This window comes from Ambystoma mexicanum, chromosome 1p (genome assembly GCF_040938575.1).
Source record: "Ambystoma mexicanum isolate Mex_15411 chromosome 1p, UKY_AmexF1_1, whole genome shotgun sequence".
NCBI classification, from domain to species: domain Eukaryota; kingdom Metazoa; phylum Chordata; class Amphibia; order Caudata; family Ambystomatidae; genus Ambystoma; species Ambystoma mexicanum.
In genome coordinates, this window is record NC_090921.1 from 1056590283 (window position 1) to 1056611772 (window position 21490).

General features: G+C 48.1%; 1 protein-coding gene across 1 annotated transcript in view; it reads left to right on the forward strand.

Annotated features, from left to right (window-relative positions):
• CTCF (CCCTC-binding factor) overlaps nt 1-21490 on the forward strand; it is a 601567-nt gene that overhangs the window by 89486 nt on the left and 490591 nt on the right. The window contains exon 3 of the mRNA XM_069604497.1: nt 19138-19308. Within this exon, the coding sequence (XP_069460598.1) occupies nt 19138-19308 (171 nt within the window). The remainder of the gene's footprint in view (nt 1-19137; nt 19309-21490) is intronic.

The window sequence follows — 21490 nt, forward strand, 5'->3', positions numbered from 1 at the left end:
AGAACAGATTGCATTTACCTCACCAGGAACATAGTCTGACATTTTCCTTGAAGCAAGGATTAGCTTTGATTTACTGCAGTGTATGGCTAAGGAGATTGCGATATGGGGCCCAGATATTGCTGCGTCGATGCAAAAGTAAGGCGTTGGACATGAGTCTTCCTAGTCCATCTGCAATGTCCTTCAGCCATTTACACACGCAAGGCGGTGGGCCTGAGCCACACATCTTCTAAAACAAATAATCCTGCCAAACAACAAGAGTGATTAGGGATATCTGCTGTCCATTTTAATAAACCTGCCCGTAGTAATTTTGGACTCCCAAGTCTTTTGCACCAACATCAAAAACTCACACCAGAACATTAGAGTAACATTGATGTGCTAAATGATAGGAGTCTGTGTAGTTTTGAGTACACTACTTGCGAGTGTGATCGTGTGGGATAATACTTGTTGCAATTGGGCTTGTGAATAGTATAACTGAAGAATTATTTGTAGTAGGTAAGTTTGAAACAAAAAATAAAGGGAAACTGTGTGCTCCCAAATAAACGTCCAATGATTCTGTGGTTGATTCCATTTTAATGATTATCGAATAAGGGCACATGAACCAGATTCCACTACCCATGTTTAGTAATAATTTCATGTAATAAGCAACATGTTTGTGTAGGAAATTAAAGGAATCCTTTCTGAATTGTTGCATATCTGGAATTAGAAAAATATTTATGGTCTGGATGTGCCACCGAGCTAATTGAATTGCTCAGGAGTTAGAAAATGTCCTTCTGGAAAACCATCTCTGAACCTACTAATGTGATTTGTTAATTATTATGTTGTAAGTAAGTACAAAACTAATATCGACAGTAGCAATATTAGTTATCAGAAGTAAAGTTGTGAGTGTCGGCAATTAACAGACTGTAAAAGTTAATCTAGACAAGGCCTTGCAACTACTGCCAATCGTATTAATTGCCACCACACCCTTCAAAAGTATAACATTTTAGATTAGCTAGGGCGAGTATTGTTTTTTCAGTACTGACATTTGATCTATCAGACTAAAAGGCGATCCAAGCGTGCCTCTGCAGTTGAATGGTGTGTCTCGGACTCTAGAAATGGCAGCAGCTTGAAGGTTTTGCTCTTGCCACTCCTGGAGAGCTTAAATAATCTAAATAAGAGACAAAGCAGAATCACTGGAGATGCAGTAACACGTAGCCCCCACCCTGCCCCGTCTAGAAGATCCAGGGAGGGGGAGAGAAATTCGATTGAAATGCTAGATAATACTTGGCCATCAAAGCGGGTCAGCGAAGAGAAGTGATGGAGTCCTATTCATTATGTACGTGCTGAAGGCCAGTCCACAGAGGATACATTTATGAAAATAATGTATGGAGTGGTACTGTAAATAGGAAAAATTAAGCAAACTGTACTTGATATTAAGCAAGACCATGCTTTGCTTAAACAGTTCATAGAGGAATTCGAGAAAAGAGCTCAGAAGACCGATTTTAAGATATCTGAATAGAAAGTAGTGGATTTGTCACTCCTCTTGCATACAGCTAATAAGTACATTACTGAACAAGAACATTTTATTCTAGGAGGTCCACCATTGGGATCACAGTATTTCCGGAAGATGTGGAAAAGGGTTCCCTGTAAATTATTTGCAGAACACTCTGCCAAATAAATTCTGTCAATTTTGGCACACATTGAATCTTCAGCACCCACCTACGTGCCTGACCTCCGGGATGCTTCCTGGAGCCTAGCCAGCCCACCTTAGTACTAACCCAGCAAAAACGCACACAAGCATCTTGAATTTTAACTCTTAGAACCTCATGCACGTGGACTGCGGTCTCCCAGGGTGTTCAACCACGAAGCGCATTGAGGCGATACAAATGGGGGAAAGGGCGATATATAAATGACCAATAAAATTATTATGGCAAGGAAATTGTCACTCAAAGGGGGATGTTCACTGTGGCCAAATGGCTCTGTAGGAATAAGAACCTCTAGCATTGCATTATAGACACAGCCATTTTAAAAGTAATTGTAGAAGGAGTTACTCATTCCTTTGAACATTAAAAAAAGCCAAACTAATCCTACAGGATGCTACATCTGCGAATATTAGACATAAACTGGATGTAAGACATTAAGGGGATGAAATGACATTTCTCGAACCACTTAAATTGGTTGAGAAGTTTCTTATCCTTTCTACTTGGAAATAATCCATTAAAATGGTGCCTGTAATCTGTTGCCGTTAGGTTCTACTGGATTTGAACTGTAAACATTAATGAGATGGCTGCAGTGGAGTCCTCTTTTCTAATGTGCTGTCACTGCACTGTTGGAGCTGCGTTACGCTGGCAGTGCTGTTTTTTTGCCTGGAATGCTCCGTTAGTGCCTGGAAGCTGTGGAGCGTATCACTCGAGCAAGCTGAGAATTGGAGGCAGGTGAAGCACTGCACAAATTAACGTTAATTGACCTACTGGTGCAGCGCTGAGCTGCGCAAAAGCGTTGTGAAAAGGCGAGCAGTGTTGCGCTGTTGTATGATACTTAAACTTTAAGGTGAGACTGTAGACGCATTCAAAACTACAGGATTCTGAGAGAAACTATCGATGCTGCAAGGCATAAATTAGTTTTCAAAAATTGATTAGCAGAGTTTGGGAATTACACTTTTCTTGATTAGCAAACAAACTTATTTGATTAGAAATGTTGTTCTAATATTTTTAATGCCACCAGAAGTTAGTCGTACCCACGACCTAAAATAAGCAACAAGACAGCATTTTTGTGTACCACTGAAGTAAGCCATTAGTGAGATGAGTGTCTGTGAAATGTAAATGTTAGCTGCATGAATGGACAGAAATAAATAGATATGATAAAAGGCCTGAAAACAGTTGCTGACCGATCATTTGCTGTCTAAGTTCAGAAGTTTAATAAATCAAAAAGTTAACAATGTTACAGGAAAGTCCTAGCCTAAGACCAAGTCCGTAGTATGGTGTTGTGGCATGGGCAGGCAGGTTAATTGTGAACTTCAGGTGGACAAGATGGCCCTTGCCTGTCCATTGCCTGTCAACTGTTTGCAATGGCCCAAGCGCGCAGCATTTAAACTGTGCAGACTCATGAAAGCAGTATTTATAGCTTTAAGTACTCCGAGCTGCTATCTGGGTTGTTGATCATTTTTTTTTCTTTTTTTAAGGCAAGTCGGCTTTGTGCAATTCATGCTTCCCTTTAAAAGAAATTAGACTGCTATTGGAAATAACTATTTCCAGAACTTGGAGGTGCGCAGGCGAGTGGGTCGTGTTGTGGCACTCCAGTTAAGATTTAGTCTGGGGCAGCACCTCCAAGGACAGAGTGAAGGCTGGTCAGATGCGCAGCAGTCCCAGCATAAAATGCGGGTGGGTACTTGCAGATTCTGCTTGAGTTCCTGGCTTTCAGATTGCCCAACTCTCTCCAGTAGGTGCTGATGTATAATAGTGGGAAGGGGCAGCTACCCCGGGTGGCAGCGGAGGAGGGTGAGGGGGGAGCGGCAACGTTTTTGCTTGTGTCCTGGAATACCGCAGGACTAAATAGATTAATGGACGACGAGAACTGGGTAACCTATGTGCAAGGTTTTAAAGTAATTGTACTTCAGGAAACGTGCTCTGCCCCAAAACATATCCAAGGGTACCAAACATTATTTGAGCCAGCCATGAAAGGTGGAAAAGGGAAGAACGAGTGGTGGATTGTTAATTCGATTAGAAGTGAGTCTGGGCTGGAGGACTGAAGTGAAGCACAGAAACTCTGCTTTTCTGCAATGGTTATTGTTGGCCAGAATCCTGTGTAGTTCCCTTGGGGAGCACTACACAAGTTTAGGACTACAGGTGCGGGAAATAAATCCCCTTTGGGATCAGTCCGTACCACAAAGGTTTAGTTGGTAGCTGTGGCTGAGCAGTCAGACTTATCTCAAGAGGGAGATGAGCAGTATTCAGGGTTTACACAATAGGCCTACAGTACTATGACACAAGGAAACACTGACCAAAGCTTTGTGTTAAAAAGTAGTTATATATTTATTTTATACACTTCTAATAAGACACATGTATCACAGTCATCAAGCAAGTTAAATTAAGTCAAAGGAAAAATATACACACTCCCAAGTTGAATTGTAGACCAAGTGAACTAGAGTGAAAACTGAGCAAAACGGCACAGTGACAACTATAGACAAGGGATCCTCTAACAATTCCAGATAAGGGAGGGAAAGCACAAGTTATCTAGAAATAGTTTCTTATACACCCTAGCAACACTTCCCATCAGTTTGTGAACCAGTTCAGCAAGACAGTGAATCAGTATAGGCAGTACTTAAAATGAAAACTGAGCAAAATGGCATTTCACAATATTTAAGAATGGGAAGAAAAGGATAGTTAAAAGAAATAGGTGCACCAACACAGTTCTCAGTGAGAATCAATCTAAAGAAGGCAGATCTAACAAATGTAGCCAGAGTCAGTAGGCCTGTGCCAGAGTCAGTGGTACAGGGCAAGGGCCCAGGAGCAAAATGTTCTTGTAGCTGCAGTCAAATCTTTGGTTAACGATTTTGAAAAGGTGGATGCAGAAAGCGAAAGACAATGTTAAGCGAGAGGGGCGGCCAACCCAACAGGTAGGTAAAGGATTTCAAACACCTTTAGTGCTACCGCGAAGAAAAGGCGGTCTGGCGGAACAATGTACCTTTAAATGAAGAAGTGGCTCCTGCGGTGGCGGTAGTTCCTGCAGTTCGGGTGATCCAGCAGAGGAAGAGAGGCTCTCGTCGTGGAGCAAGGTTCGAGTTACTGCACTACCCAGGGATGAAACCAGCCGTGGTGCTTCCCGACGAATAAAAGGTACGCTCCTTTAAATCACGGTCCGGGTGGACTGCTCCCTGGCTATGCGGCCTCCGGAGTACAGGGTACGGGAGATTCGACCAAGGCAGGTCCGGGAAGGCGATTGGCAAACTGGTTGGCCCCACCAGCTCAAAGGAAGAAGGCTCTTGCAGATGAAGATCTTCTCTCGTCGTGTGGAGAGAATTGGTGAAACGCTGCAACAGGGCTTCACCGGTGGTTCAGTCGTTGCAGATGTCTTTTGCTTCTCTCCTCATCGGCTTCTTAGTTCCAGTGCCAACGTCTTGCTCTTCCAGTCCTCAGGACCCTGCTTTTATGCAAAAGGATCCCCATTCATGCAGCCTAGCTGTCACTCACACAGTGGAGTGGTCATCTTGGCGGGAGACCCTCCAGCCTATCGGGATAGAGTGCGACATGGGTTGCGGAGGCATCCCTGTCCAGGGGTCCTAGTCCTACAACCCCTCCCACACAATGGACCCACCCCAGACTCGGTGGTGCCAAAAGGATTGCTTCTCGGCAGAAGCCCGCCAAACGGACGAACAAAGGATCCCCGACCTGGGTTAGGAGTTTAGAGAAGGACACGAGAAAGAAGTTATATTAATGTTCTGGCAAATAAAACCTACCGGAGTCAAGTTAATATTAAAATACACCGGCGGTATGTTAGAGGCTGTCAGAAAATGTGGTAGCCTCGAACAATCAGAAAATCCCATAGGGAAATAGTTGTGGTTGAATATTTATGGTAGTAACCACTGCCACCAGCCAGAAACCTTTGAGAGGGACTATACGGTACCCTCTCGAAAATGAACCTAAGGGAAAAACTAACCCCTTCCAGTACCTCCATAGTAAGATGGGTTGTACTGGTTCAGTTCATAAAAATTGACTAGTAAAGTCAATTGGGACTTTACATGCCCTGGGAAACGGTAGTCAGTCCCAGGGTATGGAGTCTTTTTTGGGGTCGCTACGACACCCCTGGGTCACTGCACAGAAGGTGCTGTGTAACCCATGTGAATAAAGATGGTTCCCATGGAGGTGAGAAAAACCCCATAGACATTAAACACAAAAATAGCCTAGAACAGGCATAGCAAAAATGTCTAGAGTGGGGAAAAAAGAGTCTCACTCTTAGCAGGAGAAAAGAAACAAACCCTTCAAATCCAGCAAAGCTGCTGGGGGACTCTCTTCTCTAGGTAAGGGAAATTAGCCATAGAATGAGAATTCTCCCTAACGGTTATCTATTCTTCCTGGGGGACAAGGAACCATTAGATCTAGTTAATATTTACAATAGGCCCTCCCTTAAAACTGGCCTGGAGACTCTGCTTTCCCTAAGGGATTGCCTCGATTTAACAACAAGGATGAATATTAGGGGATGGGTGAGGGGGGTGCATGACCCTAGTATCTGGAGATTTTAACATCCAGATCGAACTAGTGGTGCTGCTGAACGATCTTTGGGAAGACCAGAATCTTGCCTGGGACATCCCGTATGCAATAGCCCCGGTGCCAGCAAGGCTACTTTGCATTGCTGTGGAAACAACTTGCCTCCTGTAAAGTCTAAATTTGTGAGCCTGCAAAGGGCCATAATGGCTCCTCGCTCATTGACTATGTTTTGGTATCGGAGTGCCTGGGTTAAGGACATGAATTTTGAAAGAATAGAGAACGACCATCCTACCCTATGTGTTCGAATTGGCAGTAGGGTAGAAAAGGCAGTACATTCTGCACTACCAAGAAATTCACACTCGCTGCGGGTGGAAGACCATGCTCTCAAATCAGTGAAGTGGCCAAAGCTGATGTCACAGAATGCTTTACAAATCAATCATACCTAATATAGAATCCATCTGCAACTCAGAAATAGATGATCACTCGGTAGTAAAGGTGTATTTGAAAAAATGAATACTCCCCATATCTCTGAGCATAATGGTTCTGTCAGAAAGCAAATACTGCAAACAAATGAGTGATATGACCATGAGTGCCGGCTGGCGAAAAAAGTAATTCTGGGTTGCATAAACACAAAGGGGGCAGTAGATAAAAAAAATAAATTGCGACAGGCCCTGGAGTATAAAAAGTTGATTGCCATCAAAAAGAATGACTCTGTTCCAGAAAAGTGGAGGTAAATGTCAGAGGCACTCCAAAATAAAAATGATGTGCTATTTTGGCTGCTAGTAACAGACAAAAACCTGAGAGGAGAACACACTCAACTGTTGTATAGGGGCACAGAAATGGCGATCTCATGGCGATCTCACTTTGAGACCTGATCTGGTGGGAAGGTGCATATTGACCCTGCAGAGGTACTACCCATTCTGAGTGGTGGTGTAGAGAGCGTGTAATTTAGAGGATGTTGTGCATCCATTAAACCCCCAAAAAGGGGGCAAGGCAGCTGGGCCAGACCTTATCCCAGCAGATATATTTAAGGACGAAGTAGCCATCTGGGCCCCGGTCCTGCGCATGATATTTAACACACACATCAGAGAGGGTGTGATCCCAGAGTCTTGGAGTAGGGCCACTATAATTCCCATCTACAAAAAAGGTGCGAGGGAAAACCCAGCCAACTATCGTCCAATATCCCTCCTGGACAGCATGGGTAAATTGCTTGGGGAAATTATCCTAACGAAACGGCAACTGTGTCGACAATAATAAGTGACCTGCAGGCAGGCTTTCAAAAAAATAGTGGAACAATTGAGCATTGCTTTTTATTGTATATGCTCATCCAGAAATACACGATGCTGAAGCACATGAAATTGTATGCAGTGTTCCTCGATTTGAGGACAGCTTTTGACTCGGTTTCTAGAGGAAAACTCTGGAAGATACTATCACTACGCAAATCCCTGGTCCACCTGATCAGACTCATTAGGCTTCTTTATGCAGATAAAAAAAGCCTCAGTGCTTTATGGGTTAGGAGTGGAATTGACTGAGGATTTTGATGTTGCTAGGAGGTGTGACCGGTTTGCCCTATGGCAACCATCCTATTTGATCCATATGTTCAGGAAATTATAGGTTCTCTACTCACAGAATGCCAGGACTGTCCCAAACTAGACGAGGATAACATACCTGCCCTATTCTATGCCGATGGCACAGTAATTCTTTGTGAAAAAGTGCATGGAACTGGAGTTGCACCTGAACACTGACGAGACAAAATCAATGGTGTTTTGGCCCAGGTTTGCAAAAAATATATCTTTAAAACTGGGGGTGAATGGATACCAAATAGAGCAGGTAAAAGATTTTCACTATTTGGGATCCGGTTACAAGAGACTGAGGGGTGGGCTGCCCAAGTGAATTGTTCCGCAACCACCATTGATAAGTGTGGGGGTTCTATAGTTGCATTCCACGCAAGGCACGGTCGTGGTGCAATCTCGCCAGTGCTAGATCTGCATGGGAAACTGGCATACGCCTGCGTTCCTCCATATTTGTGGGAATTTTCCTTCCTTCGGGACGGGACCGGAGCACTTTAAAGCATCAAAAAATGTACTTTTTATTTTGTCCTTTTATTTTTACGCAGGGCCATCGTACGTGACCGTAGCCCTGCCTTCCTGAGCAGCGCCTGTGCATCGCCCTTCAGTACTTTTCTCTGCGCGGTCTGGATCGGATGCACAGGGAACATCTTTCTTTTGTTCTCTTGTCCTTCGTTGCTGCTCAGGTTCCACAGTCAACTTTCCTCCGTCTGTGCAGGAGCATCTGGCATTCGTGTCCTGTTCATTGTGCGAATGTCATTTTGCGTGGGTGGATCCCCACTCTTTGCCTGGAGTGCTTAGGCTCGGAACACCATTGGACTCGTGCTTCTACTGCGACTCCCTTTCCGTCTGGGCACTCCAGCGTCGGCTTGTTAGGTGGGAGGAGGTGTTTCAACCTGTTGCTACACCACATTTACAACAGTTCATTGAAGAAAATAGGAAAGTCCGGTAAGTTTGTTCCTTTTTAGGGCACCTCGGCCAGGGAACTCCTTCCTGGGGTCTTGGTCTAGCAGGGGCTCAAGCGACCCTATTGCCAGGGAGCTCCCTGAGATGTCCCGACAGGGACCTAACCGGCGGTCCAGATTTTCCTGTGAGGACCCCTGGAAAAGATCGGCTGCCAAAACCGGATCTTCTTCCGAGGTTCCCCTTTTGGGGGCTAAAGCTACACCCAATACTTCTGGGTCTGTTGTCACTGCGGTCAGCCCCAAGGTTTCCACATCTGGAACGAAGTGTACCGAGTCTCGGCTCGAGGTCCCTCTCAAGGTGACTAAACATTCTGGGGTAACCCCCCAGCCCCCGAGGTTCCCCTTCTTGGGGCTATATCTAAGGCCAGCAAGAAAGAGAGGCCCCCTGAGGGTTCTGGGTTCAGAGGGTTACTTTAAGCCTTCCCACACTTGGACGTGTGGTGGAACTGGTCCTGCTGAGGGGGCAAAGAAGCCGGTCAAGCACAATAAGTCTTCTTGTACCGGCTCTGCCGAGGTTCCCTCACTTGGGGCCAATTCATCCACAGTCTCTAATGTGTCTCAAACACTCTAGATCTGCCAGGGGTTCCTTGTCACAAGGCTAAAATGGAACATAAGACCCCTGACTCGCCTGTGGTCACTACGTCCACACATACACCTGCGACGCAGTTCGCCTCAGGCATTGACAAAATGGCGGTCCAACCCCTGTGGTCCAAAGTGGCCATTTTGACTACCTCTCTTATACCAACGTTTACCACAGCTAGTGCTGAAGGGGCCTGTTTTTGGAGCAGAGCAGCCTTCCACGTTTTGTGAATGATAAGAATCCGTTCTGCCCTCCAATGGATTGGCGTGCTTGGACTCCGCTGCCACATACAATCTCGCTCCCTCTTACGTACGCGCCTTTGATCTACGTGGATCCACTTGGTGGGTGACCATCCTGGAAACCATCCTCTTTGCGTTCCTGGGAGTATGCCCCTTCCGAGCGGCCTCTGCCCACTCCAGCGCCTAGACCTTCGTCTGAGTATGCGTTTTTGGCAAGTTTCGGACACTTATGTATTCTGATCCCATGATGGTATACTTTAAGGATTTATTTAAGGAAATGTATCTTAATCTGCCTGAACCGACACTTGCTCCGGCAATCCATATGCAGGGAACGGTAGTGCCACCTCCTCTTGATGTGGAGTCTCCTCCTCCTGCCTCTACTTTTCCCCTGTGGAAAAGACTCCTGTTGCGAAATCAAACGTGCCTTCGGTGCTTGAGGTGCCACGTGCGGCGTATCAGACTTCTGCTCCCACCTCATTGGATGAGGACAAGGTGGACCAGGACAGCAATGAACGCCCGCTCTATTAGAGCCTTTCACGACCAGGTGGTTGATAAGATAGCATTGCTAGACATCCCAATACCCGAGCCGCCTGCTCCACAAGAAGGGGTACTTTTTGGAGCCTTCACTCTTTCGACACAGGAGCGCACCGGCCTGTTCCTTCAGAAGGACGTCCTGGCTGAGGCCCGTAAGGTCTGGGAAAAACATAATTCTGGGCAACACCTAAACAAGAAAATTACAAGCTTATACATGTCTGAGGACATGCCCTGTTTCCATTTCCACTCCCCTAAACGACGGTGGTGGCAGCAGCTACGCTCCAGTCGAAACCGGCCTCTACATCCTCCACTGCAGCGTCTCATACACTTTCCAAAGAAGACCAGCTTATTGACGCCATTGGGGGAGAAAAGGGCTTTCCAATTCGGCTCTTCAGCTGCGTCAGGCTAATAACGAGCTTATCCTGGCGGCTGCTAATGTCAAACTGTGGAAGGAGCTTGCAGAGTTTCAGGAATGTATTCCTCCTGATGGGCTAGAAGACTTGAAGGGTGGCTTATCCGATGCCAAGGTTCTGACGCAGGATCTACTTGAGGCTGCGGCCCATCGTGTAGATACTTCTACTCGAGGCTTTATGGTCTGAGTGGACACTTCCTGAAAAGCGTGGCTGCATGCTACAAAGTTTTCAAAGGGAGTTCAGGACAAGGTGCTTGATCTCCCCTTTGAGGGTAAAGAACTGTTCCACTCCTCCACGGATGAGGAACTCACAACTCAAACTGCCAAGTCATTGTCGGTCCTTGCGAAAACCCCAGCAAAGGCACCTTATACTCAGAGGTCGGGGTCTCAAACGAGGTGCTTCACCGGTTTCAGAGGCTTTCAGGACCAGTGTGCGTGCTGTGCAGAGGCTCCAGCTGGTGGCCCCTGCCGTAAACGGCAACGGCAAGTTGGCTGGCTTTTCTCTTAGCCAACAGCCTCCTCTTTAGCAACTGGTGGACTCCCCGCAGATAAAACATCTAAATTATATTTTCCATCGGTCGCACGAGACTCCGGTGGGAGGACTAATTTAGTCTCATCTGGAGGCCTGGCTGACCATCACAGAAGACTGATGGGTTTTGTCTGTTTGCCGGGCGGGCTTCTGCTTGTTCCCCCACCCTATCCTGTCGCCTTCCCTCAGAGCGGAGGTACAGAAATTTCTAGACCTCAGAGCAGTGGAACCTGTTCCCTTGCCGTAGCAAGGGGAGGGATATTACTCCCATCTGTTTACAGTGCCCCAACCAAACTGGCCTGCGCACTATCCTCAACCTCCAAGTTCAATCTCTTTCTACCCTAAGAGAAATTCAGGATGATTATGCCCTACCAGATAAAGTCCTCTCTCCGGAAGGGTGATTGGCTCAGCGTGGTAAACTAGGATGCATAAATGCATATACTCCTATGTCCCGTCCCCTTTCCTCCATACTTGTGGGACATCTCTGCGTCCTGTGGGACGGGACCGGAGCACTTTGTAAAAAGCATCCACATTTTTTTCAAAAATGTGTCCCTCTTTCCTGCGCGGAGCCCGGCACGTGCCATAACCCCGCCCACCTTGGATTGGCCGCGCATCACCCATCAGTCCTTTTTCTCCGCTCGATCGTTGCCGGACGCACTTGCATCCTCGGAAGATTTTCTTCCCTTTTTTCCTCTCTGGCTCTCGCTAGCGGTCGTTTACTAGTCTATGTCTTTCAAATTAGACTTTCCAGATTGTTCATCGTGTCACCGTCGCTTCGCGAGGGTGGATCCCCATCCTCTTTGTTTAGAGTGTTTGGGTCCGGAACACCGTTGGGACTCCTGTTTTTACTGTGACTCCCTTTCGGTCCGGGCACTTCGACGTCGGTTGGAGTGGTGGGAGGAGGTGTTCCGACGAACTCCTCCTTTGCATTTTCAGGCGTTCATCGACGAGAAGAAGAAACGCACGGTAAGTTCTTTACTTTTCAGAGCACCCCGGCCGGGGGATACCTTTCCGGGTTCCTCTCGGGCCGGAAGGGGCGTTGATCGCTCTGTCACCGGGGTTCGCCCTGAGGTGCCCGTTGGGCCTAATAATTCTACCACAGTTTTCTCCGAGGGTCTCCGTAAGGGACCTGTGAACACCGGAGTACGCTCCGAGGCCCCTCCTGTGGGGGCTGTTTGTAGACCCAGTTCTACTGAGTCGTGGGTTACCGGAGCTCGCTCTGAGGCCTCTGTCGGCTTCCCTCAAAAACCAGACCGGTGTGCGCCCGGAGGCCTCGGCTGGGCTGGTTGTTACCGAATGGATGTTCGAGGCCCGTGCAGATAAGGCTGTTACCGGGCCTGGGTCCGAGGTCTCTCGTTCAGAGGCTAAAGCTACCAACAGTTCTGAGAGGCCGGACAAGGCTTTGTCGGTGAAAGCGGTTGCTCACCGTTCCCACTCCTGTGGTGATACCAGATCTGTTGAGGGGGCAAAGAAGCAAATTCTTCTTTTACCGGCAGTGCCGAGGTCCTTCCTTCGAAGGCTAATTTGGCGGTTGGTATGTCACAAAAACATTCCAGGCCTCATAGTACCGGCTCGGCCGAGGTTCCTTATGTTAAGGCTAAGATTAAGACCCCTGATCCATCGACGGGGACCCCTGCCTCACTTCCTCACGTGCCGCAGTTCCCCTCAGATGGGGACAAAATGGCGCCCGTTCCCGCCACGACCATGGCGGCCATTTTAGGTGCTACCCCTACAACTGCGCCATCGGCCTCTGGTGTAGGGTGCAGTCCCTTGGGTAAACCTAAGGTCCGTTGTGCGCATCCTTACCGGCCAGTTTTATGATTAGAATGCCCGGATGCCTCTTCCGCACAATGTTTCGTTGCCCGCGGGGGCGGCTCCTTTGATTTATGTGGATATGTCGGTGGAGGGGCAGGTGTGGCACCCTTCCCCGTTACGTCCCTGGACTTGTCCACCTCATGAGAGGCCTCCTCAGGTTCCGAAGCAATCTCCTGAGGATGCTTTTTTTCGGTACTTTTCAAGCGCTTATGCGCACCGACCCCATGAGGGAATATTTCAAAGGGCTTTTCAAGCAGATATGTCCACCTGCGCCTCCTGCTCCGACCGTTCCTCCGGTGGTTCCGCCGGCGCCTCCCTTGCCCGTGGTGCCTCCCCCAGCTCTTCCGCCTGTGCCTCCATTGTCCCCAGTGGACAAGGCAGTGCCTGACACGGCTCAGCAGATCCTGACCTGTCAGATTAACCTCAAGGCGATCAGGACAACGAGGACCTTCCCTGCTCATCAGAGCCTTTCATGACCGGGTACTGGACATGATGAGTTTCTTAGATGTTCCGGTGCCCGAGGCACCCGCTCCTCAGGAGGGCGTGGTTTCTGGGGCGTTCACCCTGTTTCCCTTGGAGCTTTCCGGCCTGTTCCTGCAGAAGGATGTTCTGGCTGAGGTCCGAAGAGTCTGGGAAAAGCCACACTCGGGACTTTTTGTCAATTAGAAAATCGACGCGAGCTACAGGCTGCATTCTTTGGAAGAGGTGGCCCTGTCGTCTTGTCCGCCTCCCTCCTGCACACTGGTGGCTGCAGCTACATTGCAATCCAGACCTGCAGCATCCTCTTCCACGACAGCTACTCAGGTCTTGAGAAAGGAGGACAAGCTCCTGGACTCCCTAGGGAGGAAAATCTTTGCCAACTCAGCCTTGCAGCTCAGGCAGGCCAACGCTGAGCTGATAATGGCAGGAGCTAACATGCAGATGTGGAAAGGTCTGTCGGAGTTTGAGGAGCACATCCCGGTCGAGAAGTTGGAAGACTTCAAAGGAGGCCTTTGCGATGCCAGGGTCTTGGCCCAGGATCTCCTGGAGGCTGCGGCTCACCACGTAGACCCCTCGGCTCGGGGCTTGATGCTTGGGGTTGATACCTCATGGCAGGCGTGGCTGCATGCCACTAAATTTTCGATTGAAGTGCAAGACAAGGTGTTGGACCTTCCATTCGATGGCAAGGAGCATTTTCATTCTACTACTGATGTAGAGCTCACCAAGACCAAGGATAGCACTTAGACGGCTAAATCATTGTCTGTTCTGGTCAAAGCTCCTTTCAAATCCCAGAGACCGTTGTCGCAAAGTCGACCCACCTCTGGTTTTAGGGGCTTCCTCGACCGCAAATCTCGCAGAGTGGATACTCCTGCGGGGAATAACCGCCATAGACAACAACGCACGCGGTTTTTCTCACGCTCCTCATCAGGTTCAGGTGGCACCGCCACCGATAAAACTCCCAAATGAGGGTTTTCCGCGCTTGCACGAGACCCCGGTGGCAGGACTCATTGCGTCTCATTGGGAGGCGTGGCAGACCATCACAGAAGACAGATGGGTCTTGTCAGCCGCTCGAGCGGGCTTCCGCTTTACCCCCTACCCGACCCCTCAACCCTCCTTTTCAGCTGTCGGCCTTGAGGAAGGGTGAGTCCGAAGTTCAGAAACCCGTTCCCCTTGGGGAGCGACGGGAGGGCTTCTACTCCCGGCTGTTTACAGTGCCCAAACCCAACCAGGCTGGCCTGCGCACCATCCTAGACCTTTCCCAGTTCAATCTCTTCCTACCCCAAGAGAAATTCAAGATCACGCCCAGCCAAATACGCTCCTCCTTACAAATGGGCGATTGGCTCAGCGTTGTGGATCTTCAGGATGCGTATATGCATATCCTTATTTGGAATCCACACAGGAGATATCTCCGCTTCTCTTTGGGAGAGGAGCACTTCCAGCTTCGAGTGCTTGCTTTTGGCCTCAGCTTGGCGCTGCGTGTCTTCACGAAGATGATGTCGGTGATTGCGGCCAATCTTCGTCTCCAGGGTATCCATGTGTGTCCTTATTTGGACGACTGGCTCTTACGCAGCCCTTGTCCGCTGGCAGCAGCGGGCAACCTCCAGTCTCTCCTTCAGCTCCTGTTCTATCTTGGGCTGTCGGTGAACTGGCGGAAATCCTCCATGACGGTCTCACAGGACCCGATCTTTCTGGGTTTTTGTTGGAACACGATTGACTGCAGAGTGTATCTGACCGAGGACAGAATGGCGGATCTGTTAGCCACGTGTCGGATGTTTGTGCAGTCGGAGAGCATGTCGGCCTGGTGGTTCCAGAGGCTTCTGGGTCTCATGGCCTCGTGTGTACTGGCTCTTCCTCTTGCTCGTCTCAAAATGAGACGGACCCAGATGGCTCTTCGGAGTTCATGGCGTCAGGCAGTGGATCCGGATTCCATGCGGATATTGATTGTGGATTCCATGAGTGGACCTGGATTGGTGGTCATCTCTCAGCAATCTGTCTGGGGGCGCGGAGTTTCAGGACCCGGTCCCCATGGTGATGATCATGACGGACTCCTCCCTTCTAGGGACCGCTCATTGTCAACAAGGTGGTCCGCATAAGAACGGACAATGTGGTGTCAATGTATTACATAAACAAACAAGGGGGAACAAAGTTTCCCCCAGCCCCCCTTCACCCTCCCCCCGTGGACCTTTCCATCCAGAATTTGGGAGTGGGCCGTGCATCATGGTGTCTGGCTACTTGCAGTGCACATCCCAGGCCAGCTGAATGTCACAGCGGATGCCCTCAGCCGGCGTACAGTGGTCAGCTACGAGTGGGAATTGAAGGCGGAGGTCCTCTCATGGATTTTCTCGCGCTGGGGCACCTCTTCGCTACGGCGGCAAACGAGAAGCTTCCTCAGTATGCCTCCAGAGGGAGGCTGGGAGCCTCCTCTGGGGGATGCTATCGAGATTCCATGGCACAACATGAGAGCTTACGCCTTCCCGCCTCTGCCTCTAGTTCACCGTGCAATTTGGAAGTTGTAGAACTCTGCGAACTGTTCCCTTCTACTCATAGCCCCGTGGTGGCCGGCCAGGTTTTGGTTCTCAGAACTTCAACAACTGTCCGTGTATCCGCCGATCAGGTTACCAGTAACTCCCGAACTTCTTCACCAAGGGGATCAGCAGATGTGGCACCCCTCCCCACAATCGCTCAGCTTGGCGGCATGGTGCCTGAATTAAAGTCTTTAGAGCATCTGAGTTTGTCTGCGGATAACATGCGCATTATCCAGGCAGCCAGGAAACCCTTGACCAGATCTCAATACAAGAGTAAATTGCTCAGGTTCTGTCATTGGTGTTTGGAGAAGAAGTTGGATCCGAGGGTGGCCACGATTGACATGGTGCTGTCCTTAGTGTCCTCCCTAGCAGAGTCGGGGGTTCATGTCCTGTCATGCAGGACTTATCTCTCAACGGTTTCTGCTTACCTTTCTACAGACCTGTGTTCTTATTCTCCAACTAACCCAGTGGCGAAGAGGCATTTTGCTGGCTTGACACGCCTCTACCCTCCGGTTCGTAATCTGCACCCACCATGGGACCTAAATGTAGTCCTGACGGCGCTGTGCCATAAACCCTTTGAACCAATGGCTATGGTGGACCTCAAGTACATTGTCATTGTCGGTGGAGCATCCTTTCTTGGTCTTTCACAAGGACAAGGTAGTCCTTCGGACAAACCCGGCTTTTCTACTGAAGGTGGTGACTGAATTCCATCTGAATCAGTCAATCTCCCTTCTGGTCTTTTTTCCGAACAACGGCGGCCGTCCTTTCGGACTTCTGGAGGGAAATCCCAAAGTTTGTCTAAAGGATTCGGAGAAGGTGTCTTGTCCTGCGGTCAGCCCCCACCCACCTCACCCCTGCCACCCCTGCGCATCGGCCCTGGAGACCTAGAGGAGCTGCGCCAAGTCTGGAGGTGAATGTCGCCAAGGACCCCAAGACAGTGCTTCGACGTCGAAACAAGATTGAACAGGCCGTGGAGTTGGGCCCCCACCTGTGCACCCCGGTTGGAGGCCAGCTGGCGAACTTAGTCAGTGTGTGGAAGACCATCTCCACTGACGGTTGGGTGCTGGATGCTATCGCCTGCGGACACACCCTAGAGTTCCAACGGAAATGTCCAAGGATATCACCAGTGGCCCGTCAAGAAAACCACTCACTCAGCTGCTGCTGGAGGTACGGACCATGTTAAGAAAGGGGGCTATCAAGCTCGTCCCGAAGAAGCTCCGGAATGTACTCTTGTTACTTCCTCGTCAGAAAGAAGACTGGCGGTTGAAGGTCCATTCTGGACCTCCCATTCTGGTAACGCACAATGGGGATACCATTGGACACCCGAGCATAGGCTGTTAAAGAAAATCCACCCGCAGACCACGAGAATAAAGGGGAGGATCAGCTCCACGTCACAAATTAGAAGTTTTGAGAAGAGGGGTAAGTTGTGTACAGTGATCCCCATACGTTAGCAGACACACAATATATCAAACCGAGAACTGACCCTGGATTATGTTTACAGGAGGCGATGCTCACCACACGGGCAGGACATTGATCTGAACGTGAGAATTGATGGAACCTGGTGGGAGCAACCACACAGGTAAGATCAATGTGATCGAATGGCGATAGAGATAAAAGTAGATGGAAATATGTCCTCATGGGTCCCTTGCGTGCGTATTTCTCCCTTGTAGGGATTGTGTATCCTGATAAGACGTTGCATGAAATTTGGAAGATGCCGTCTCCAGACAAGAAATTTAGAATTTGAAGACAGATAATAATAATATTCTCTTTTCAGTTTGCAATGTTTCACAATATGCCACATGTTTGAGTCCTGAAGGAAGCGGTTAACTGTATATTCCAGCTGAAACCGGTCGACATAGGAAGGGTCAGGGTGATGTCGTGATCCACTTGACTCTCATAACAGTGAGCTTGGCTGAATTGCGTCATTATAAGAACAGTGAATAGGGTGATAAAATTTGACACACCCGCACTTTTTATTGGGTATAAATCTTATAGTATAAATCACACTAGATGGAAGCAACACGAATAAATAGCTAGTGGATTGTTGACTTCCAAACAGTGCGCTCGCATTTTTAGAAATTGAGGAAAGTAGTGAGTCTGGATAGGACTAGCTTTCTCTACTATCCCCTCACCTAGATGGGCGACACACCAGCGGCCCACTAGGGATAGCATCATAAAGGGATAGTGAGAAATTCTTTGTAGGGACATTCAAGTATTTGTAGGGATCGGAGTTGGAGGAATAGCTTTTTGAATAAATGTATGGGCCCTGGCAGCCCTGTTTCCTGATGCTTTCGCCACTCGTCGCCCAGTCCCCCTATGGTACCTTCTCTCCAGCGGCGAAACTCGGTATTGACCTCAGCGTGTTTAGGTCGCGCTTTCAGCTTTTTGTCTTCTTTCTCCCGTTCAATGCGTTTGAGCATCAAGATGCCAGTTCCTTGTGGTGCTTCTCTGCTCACTTTCTGCCTCAGTGGCTGCACTTGGCTTGGGGTCCCCGCCTTCGCCAAAAGGAGCTGCGTTACTCGTAGAGCCCTCTGTCCACCCACCATGACAGTGTTGTGTTTCTCCACGCTCCAGCTGAGGGAGTTGCTTCCCTCTTTTGCGCCGGTGGGCATTCTGTGTTATCCAGTGGAGTCTCTCCTTGTCAGCTGACTCCCTCCTGACTTTACCATTCTCCCTGGAGAAAAGGTAAGCCTATTGGTCATCAGCCTCTTCAGCAGGTGAGAATGAATATGGGTTAGTTACAAAGCCATTCGCATTAAAGGTGCCCTGTACATTGGTAACATCTTCAGTGGTCATTGGTTATATAAGAATGAAGTCTTGGAAGGGGAGCGAGGTGGGGTGGAGCCCTGGCATGGGCATTTCTTGTTCCTGGTTGGGGCAGAGAGGCCACTCCCAGTGGCACCTCGTTTGCTGTGACCCCCAGGAAGGGTATCTCTTAGCGTGCTCACTTCCCTAGTCCCAAAGGGGGTTGTGCCCCCCTTCCCCCGTGCTTTGCGAGAGGGAACACAATCCCTGGATTCATCACAGCATGCCTTCTGCAGAATCAAAAAGAAAATTTGCGTTTTCTCCTTAAACTTCCTTGTAATGTTAAAGTACATATAAATAAAAATGCAGTCGTAACTGTAGTAACTATTCTTTTTGCAATATATTCTTGCACATATAAATGACCTTTTAAAAGTACTCACAAGTGATAATGTAAAGACTTTGCGTGCTGCTCATTTAGGAGCAAAACACAATGTTAAGTTGATATTAGTATGTATATTCCGAACCAAGATTGAAACATGTAATCTTTGCCATTTTCTTTACAGGTGTCAAAAAAACATTCCAGTGTGAGTTGTGTAGTTATACCTGCCCCAGACGATCTAACCTTGATCGACATATGAAAAGCCACACTGATGAAAGGCCACATAAATGTCATTTATGTGGGAGGGCATTCAGGACCGTCACGCTGCTGAGAAATCACCTGAATACACACACAGGTAAGGGGTGGCAAAGTCCGAGTGGAGTTTGGAGATTAATAACACGGCAGAACGGAGCACCGTCGCAGTTCTTGCGAGTTTGCTAAGAAGTCAGTGGTGCACAATATCAATTTAAACATGTGAAGAGTTGTATTTGCATTTCAAGAAAATTGAAAATCTTGTATCCATTCTAATTAGAGCCCTAAAAACATGTTAACAGTGATGGGAGGTGGGGGTGGGAGAAGATGTAGTGGGGAGGATGGAAAGCAGCAACAAATCAATGGGGGGTTTGGGAGCATTTTTATAATTTACTCAAATAGCCCATCCTTTTGAAAAATACTTCAAATGGTCAACTTGGAGCCTTGGCTGTAAATGAGGATTGTGTAGCCCTTTTTAATATTGTGAGCTCCCCGCTTTGGTGTTGGACATATCTTACTGATGTCCCCAGCACACCAAGTAAAAGTCAAAGTTACACCAGTTCAATATTGAACAGAGGATAAAATGAATGTGTCTTCTCCAGCATTGGAGTGGTCATAGATTCACCTAATTTGAATGCTGGGACACCCACCCTATTAAAGTTATGCAGAAAAGGAGCTAGCAAGGTTTCCAGTTTTAGCAAAAGTTGTATTCCTGTACAGGAGGTGCAGGTTGTGCAGGCGCTGACTGAAGCACAGGGAGGATGACTTAAGAGCCTTGGTTGATGTTGAAGAATGATGGAGCGACACACCTGATGATTTGCAGCTCATGCTGCAGCTCAAAGCACAGCAGACCAATAATGCAAGGGGTTCATAGATGGTAAACTTGTAATTCCACATAGCCCAAGTAGGCTGTCTGTTGCAGCCTACCCACTGCCAGTCCTTTTGGGTGCGCCAGCAAAGCAATTTCCTTTGCAGGGTCCAACAAATATCTTTTAAGGAGCCGAGACTCCTGGAGGCGTGTGGCCCAGTCATGCATATGAGTCAGAAAATGTCAAGTTCTCATTCAGTTCCCTCTGGCTCTGGTAGAACCTGAGGGTAGAACCCCTATTTTATAGCACCCTTGTGAGCTTGATGTACCATTCACTTGTCAAGAGACTACACAGTCTGTGGCGGTTGTCGCATACAAACCTTTCCAGGCTTTTATTTGAGCTAACACACAGACTGTGGTTTCAGTCTTGAATTTCAGACGTTCCATTCGTACACTGGCTGGATCTGTTCAGGTTTACTCTGAGTTTGCAAACTCCCCTCAAAAAAGCCATGATTGTATATGCACACAGGGTTATGCAACAGTCACATTTAGGGGGCGATTGGTATAGTCAAGGGGAAGCCAGCTGCTTGGTGATACCACCCCTATAGGTAGTGTATTCAAGAGTCCACCAGGCCTTCCACGGTCCTGCAGAAGGGAACTCTGAAACACCCTGTAAACGGAAGGTATCTCCATAGAGGGCACCCAGCGATGAGCTATCTGTGTTACAAGATCTCACATTGGAGCCTCATGTTACTGGTTGCCAGTAGTCAAATGCTCAGTAGCAAACTATAAAAGTGTTGCAAAGACAGACAGTCTGCAGACCCGTTGGAATCCTCCCTATGTGTATCAAGTGGGGTAAGCAGAGCAGTGACTAGCGAGGGATGGGAAGCAAACGAGCCACATATGCGCTCTTCCCAAAGAGAAGGCGTACAGCCGCAATGCTTGTAGATGAGCTGCCTGGCCTGTACAGGGCTGAATATGAGTGGCAGTCTTTCAGCACAGTGTTATTGTTACCATCAGATTGTGTCCAGACTTTGGGCTTAAAGGGATGGTCTAGTAAAAATTTTTATTTAAAAAATAGATAGGCAACATAAAAAAAAATACTAGCATTCTCCGTTTTAAAACTTCCTATGTACATTTTTGAGCTATTCAAGCTCAAAATTCACAAAAGCAAGCACATGGGCGCATCCGTTTTGTGAAATGGAGGCCCTCCTGTGCTGGCTTTTGCGGCACTAATGAAGGAAAAGCCAGCCAGCTGTAGTAAACAAAGGCTACCGCTGGGTGGCTTTCCCTTCATTAGTGCTGTAGGCAGAGGACGGGGACCGGAGACCAGAGCAGGAAAGCTGCAGCTGAATCTCGGTAAGTGCTATTTTCTTTTTTATATATTTTTTTTTTTTTTTTTTTTTTTTGTATATGGTTTATTAAACCTTTACAAAAAAAAACACAAACGCACAAAATAGATACACAGTTACAGATT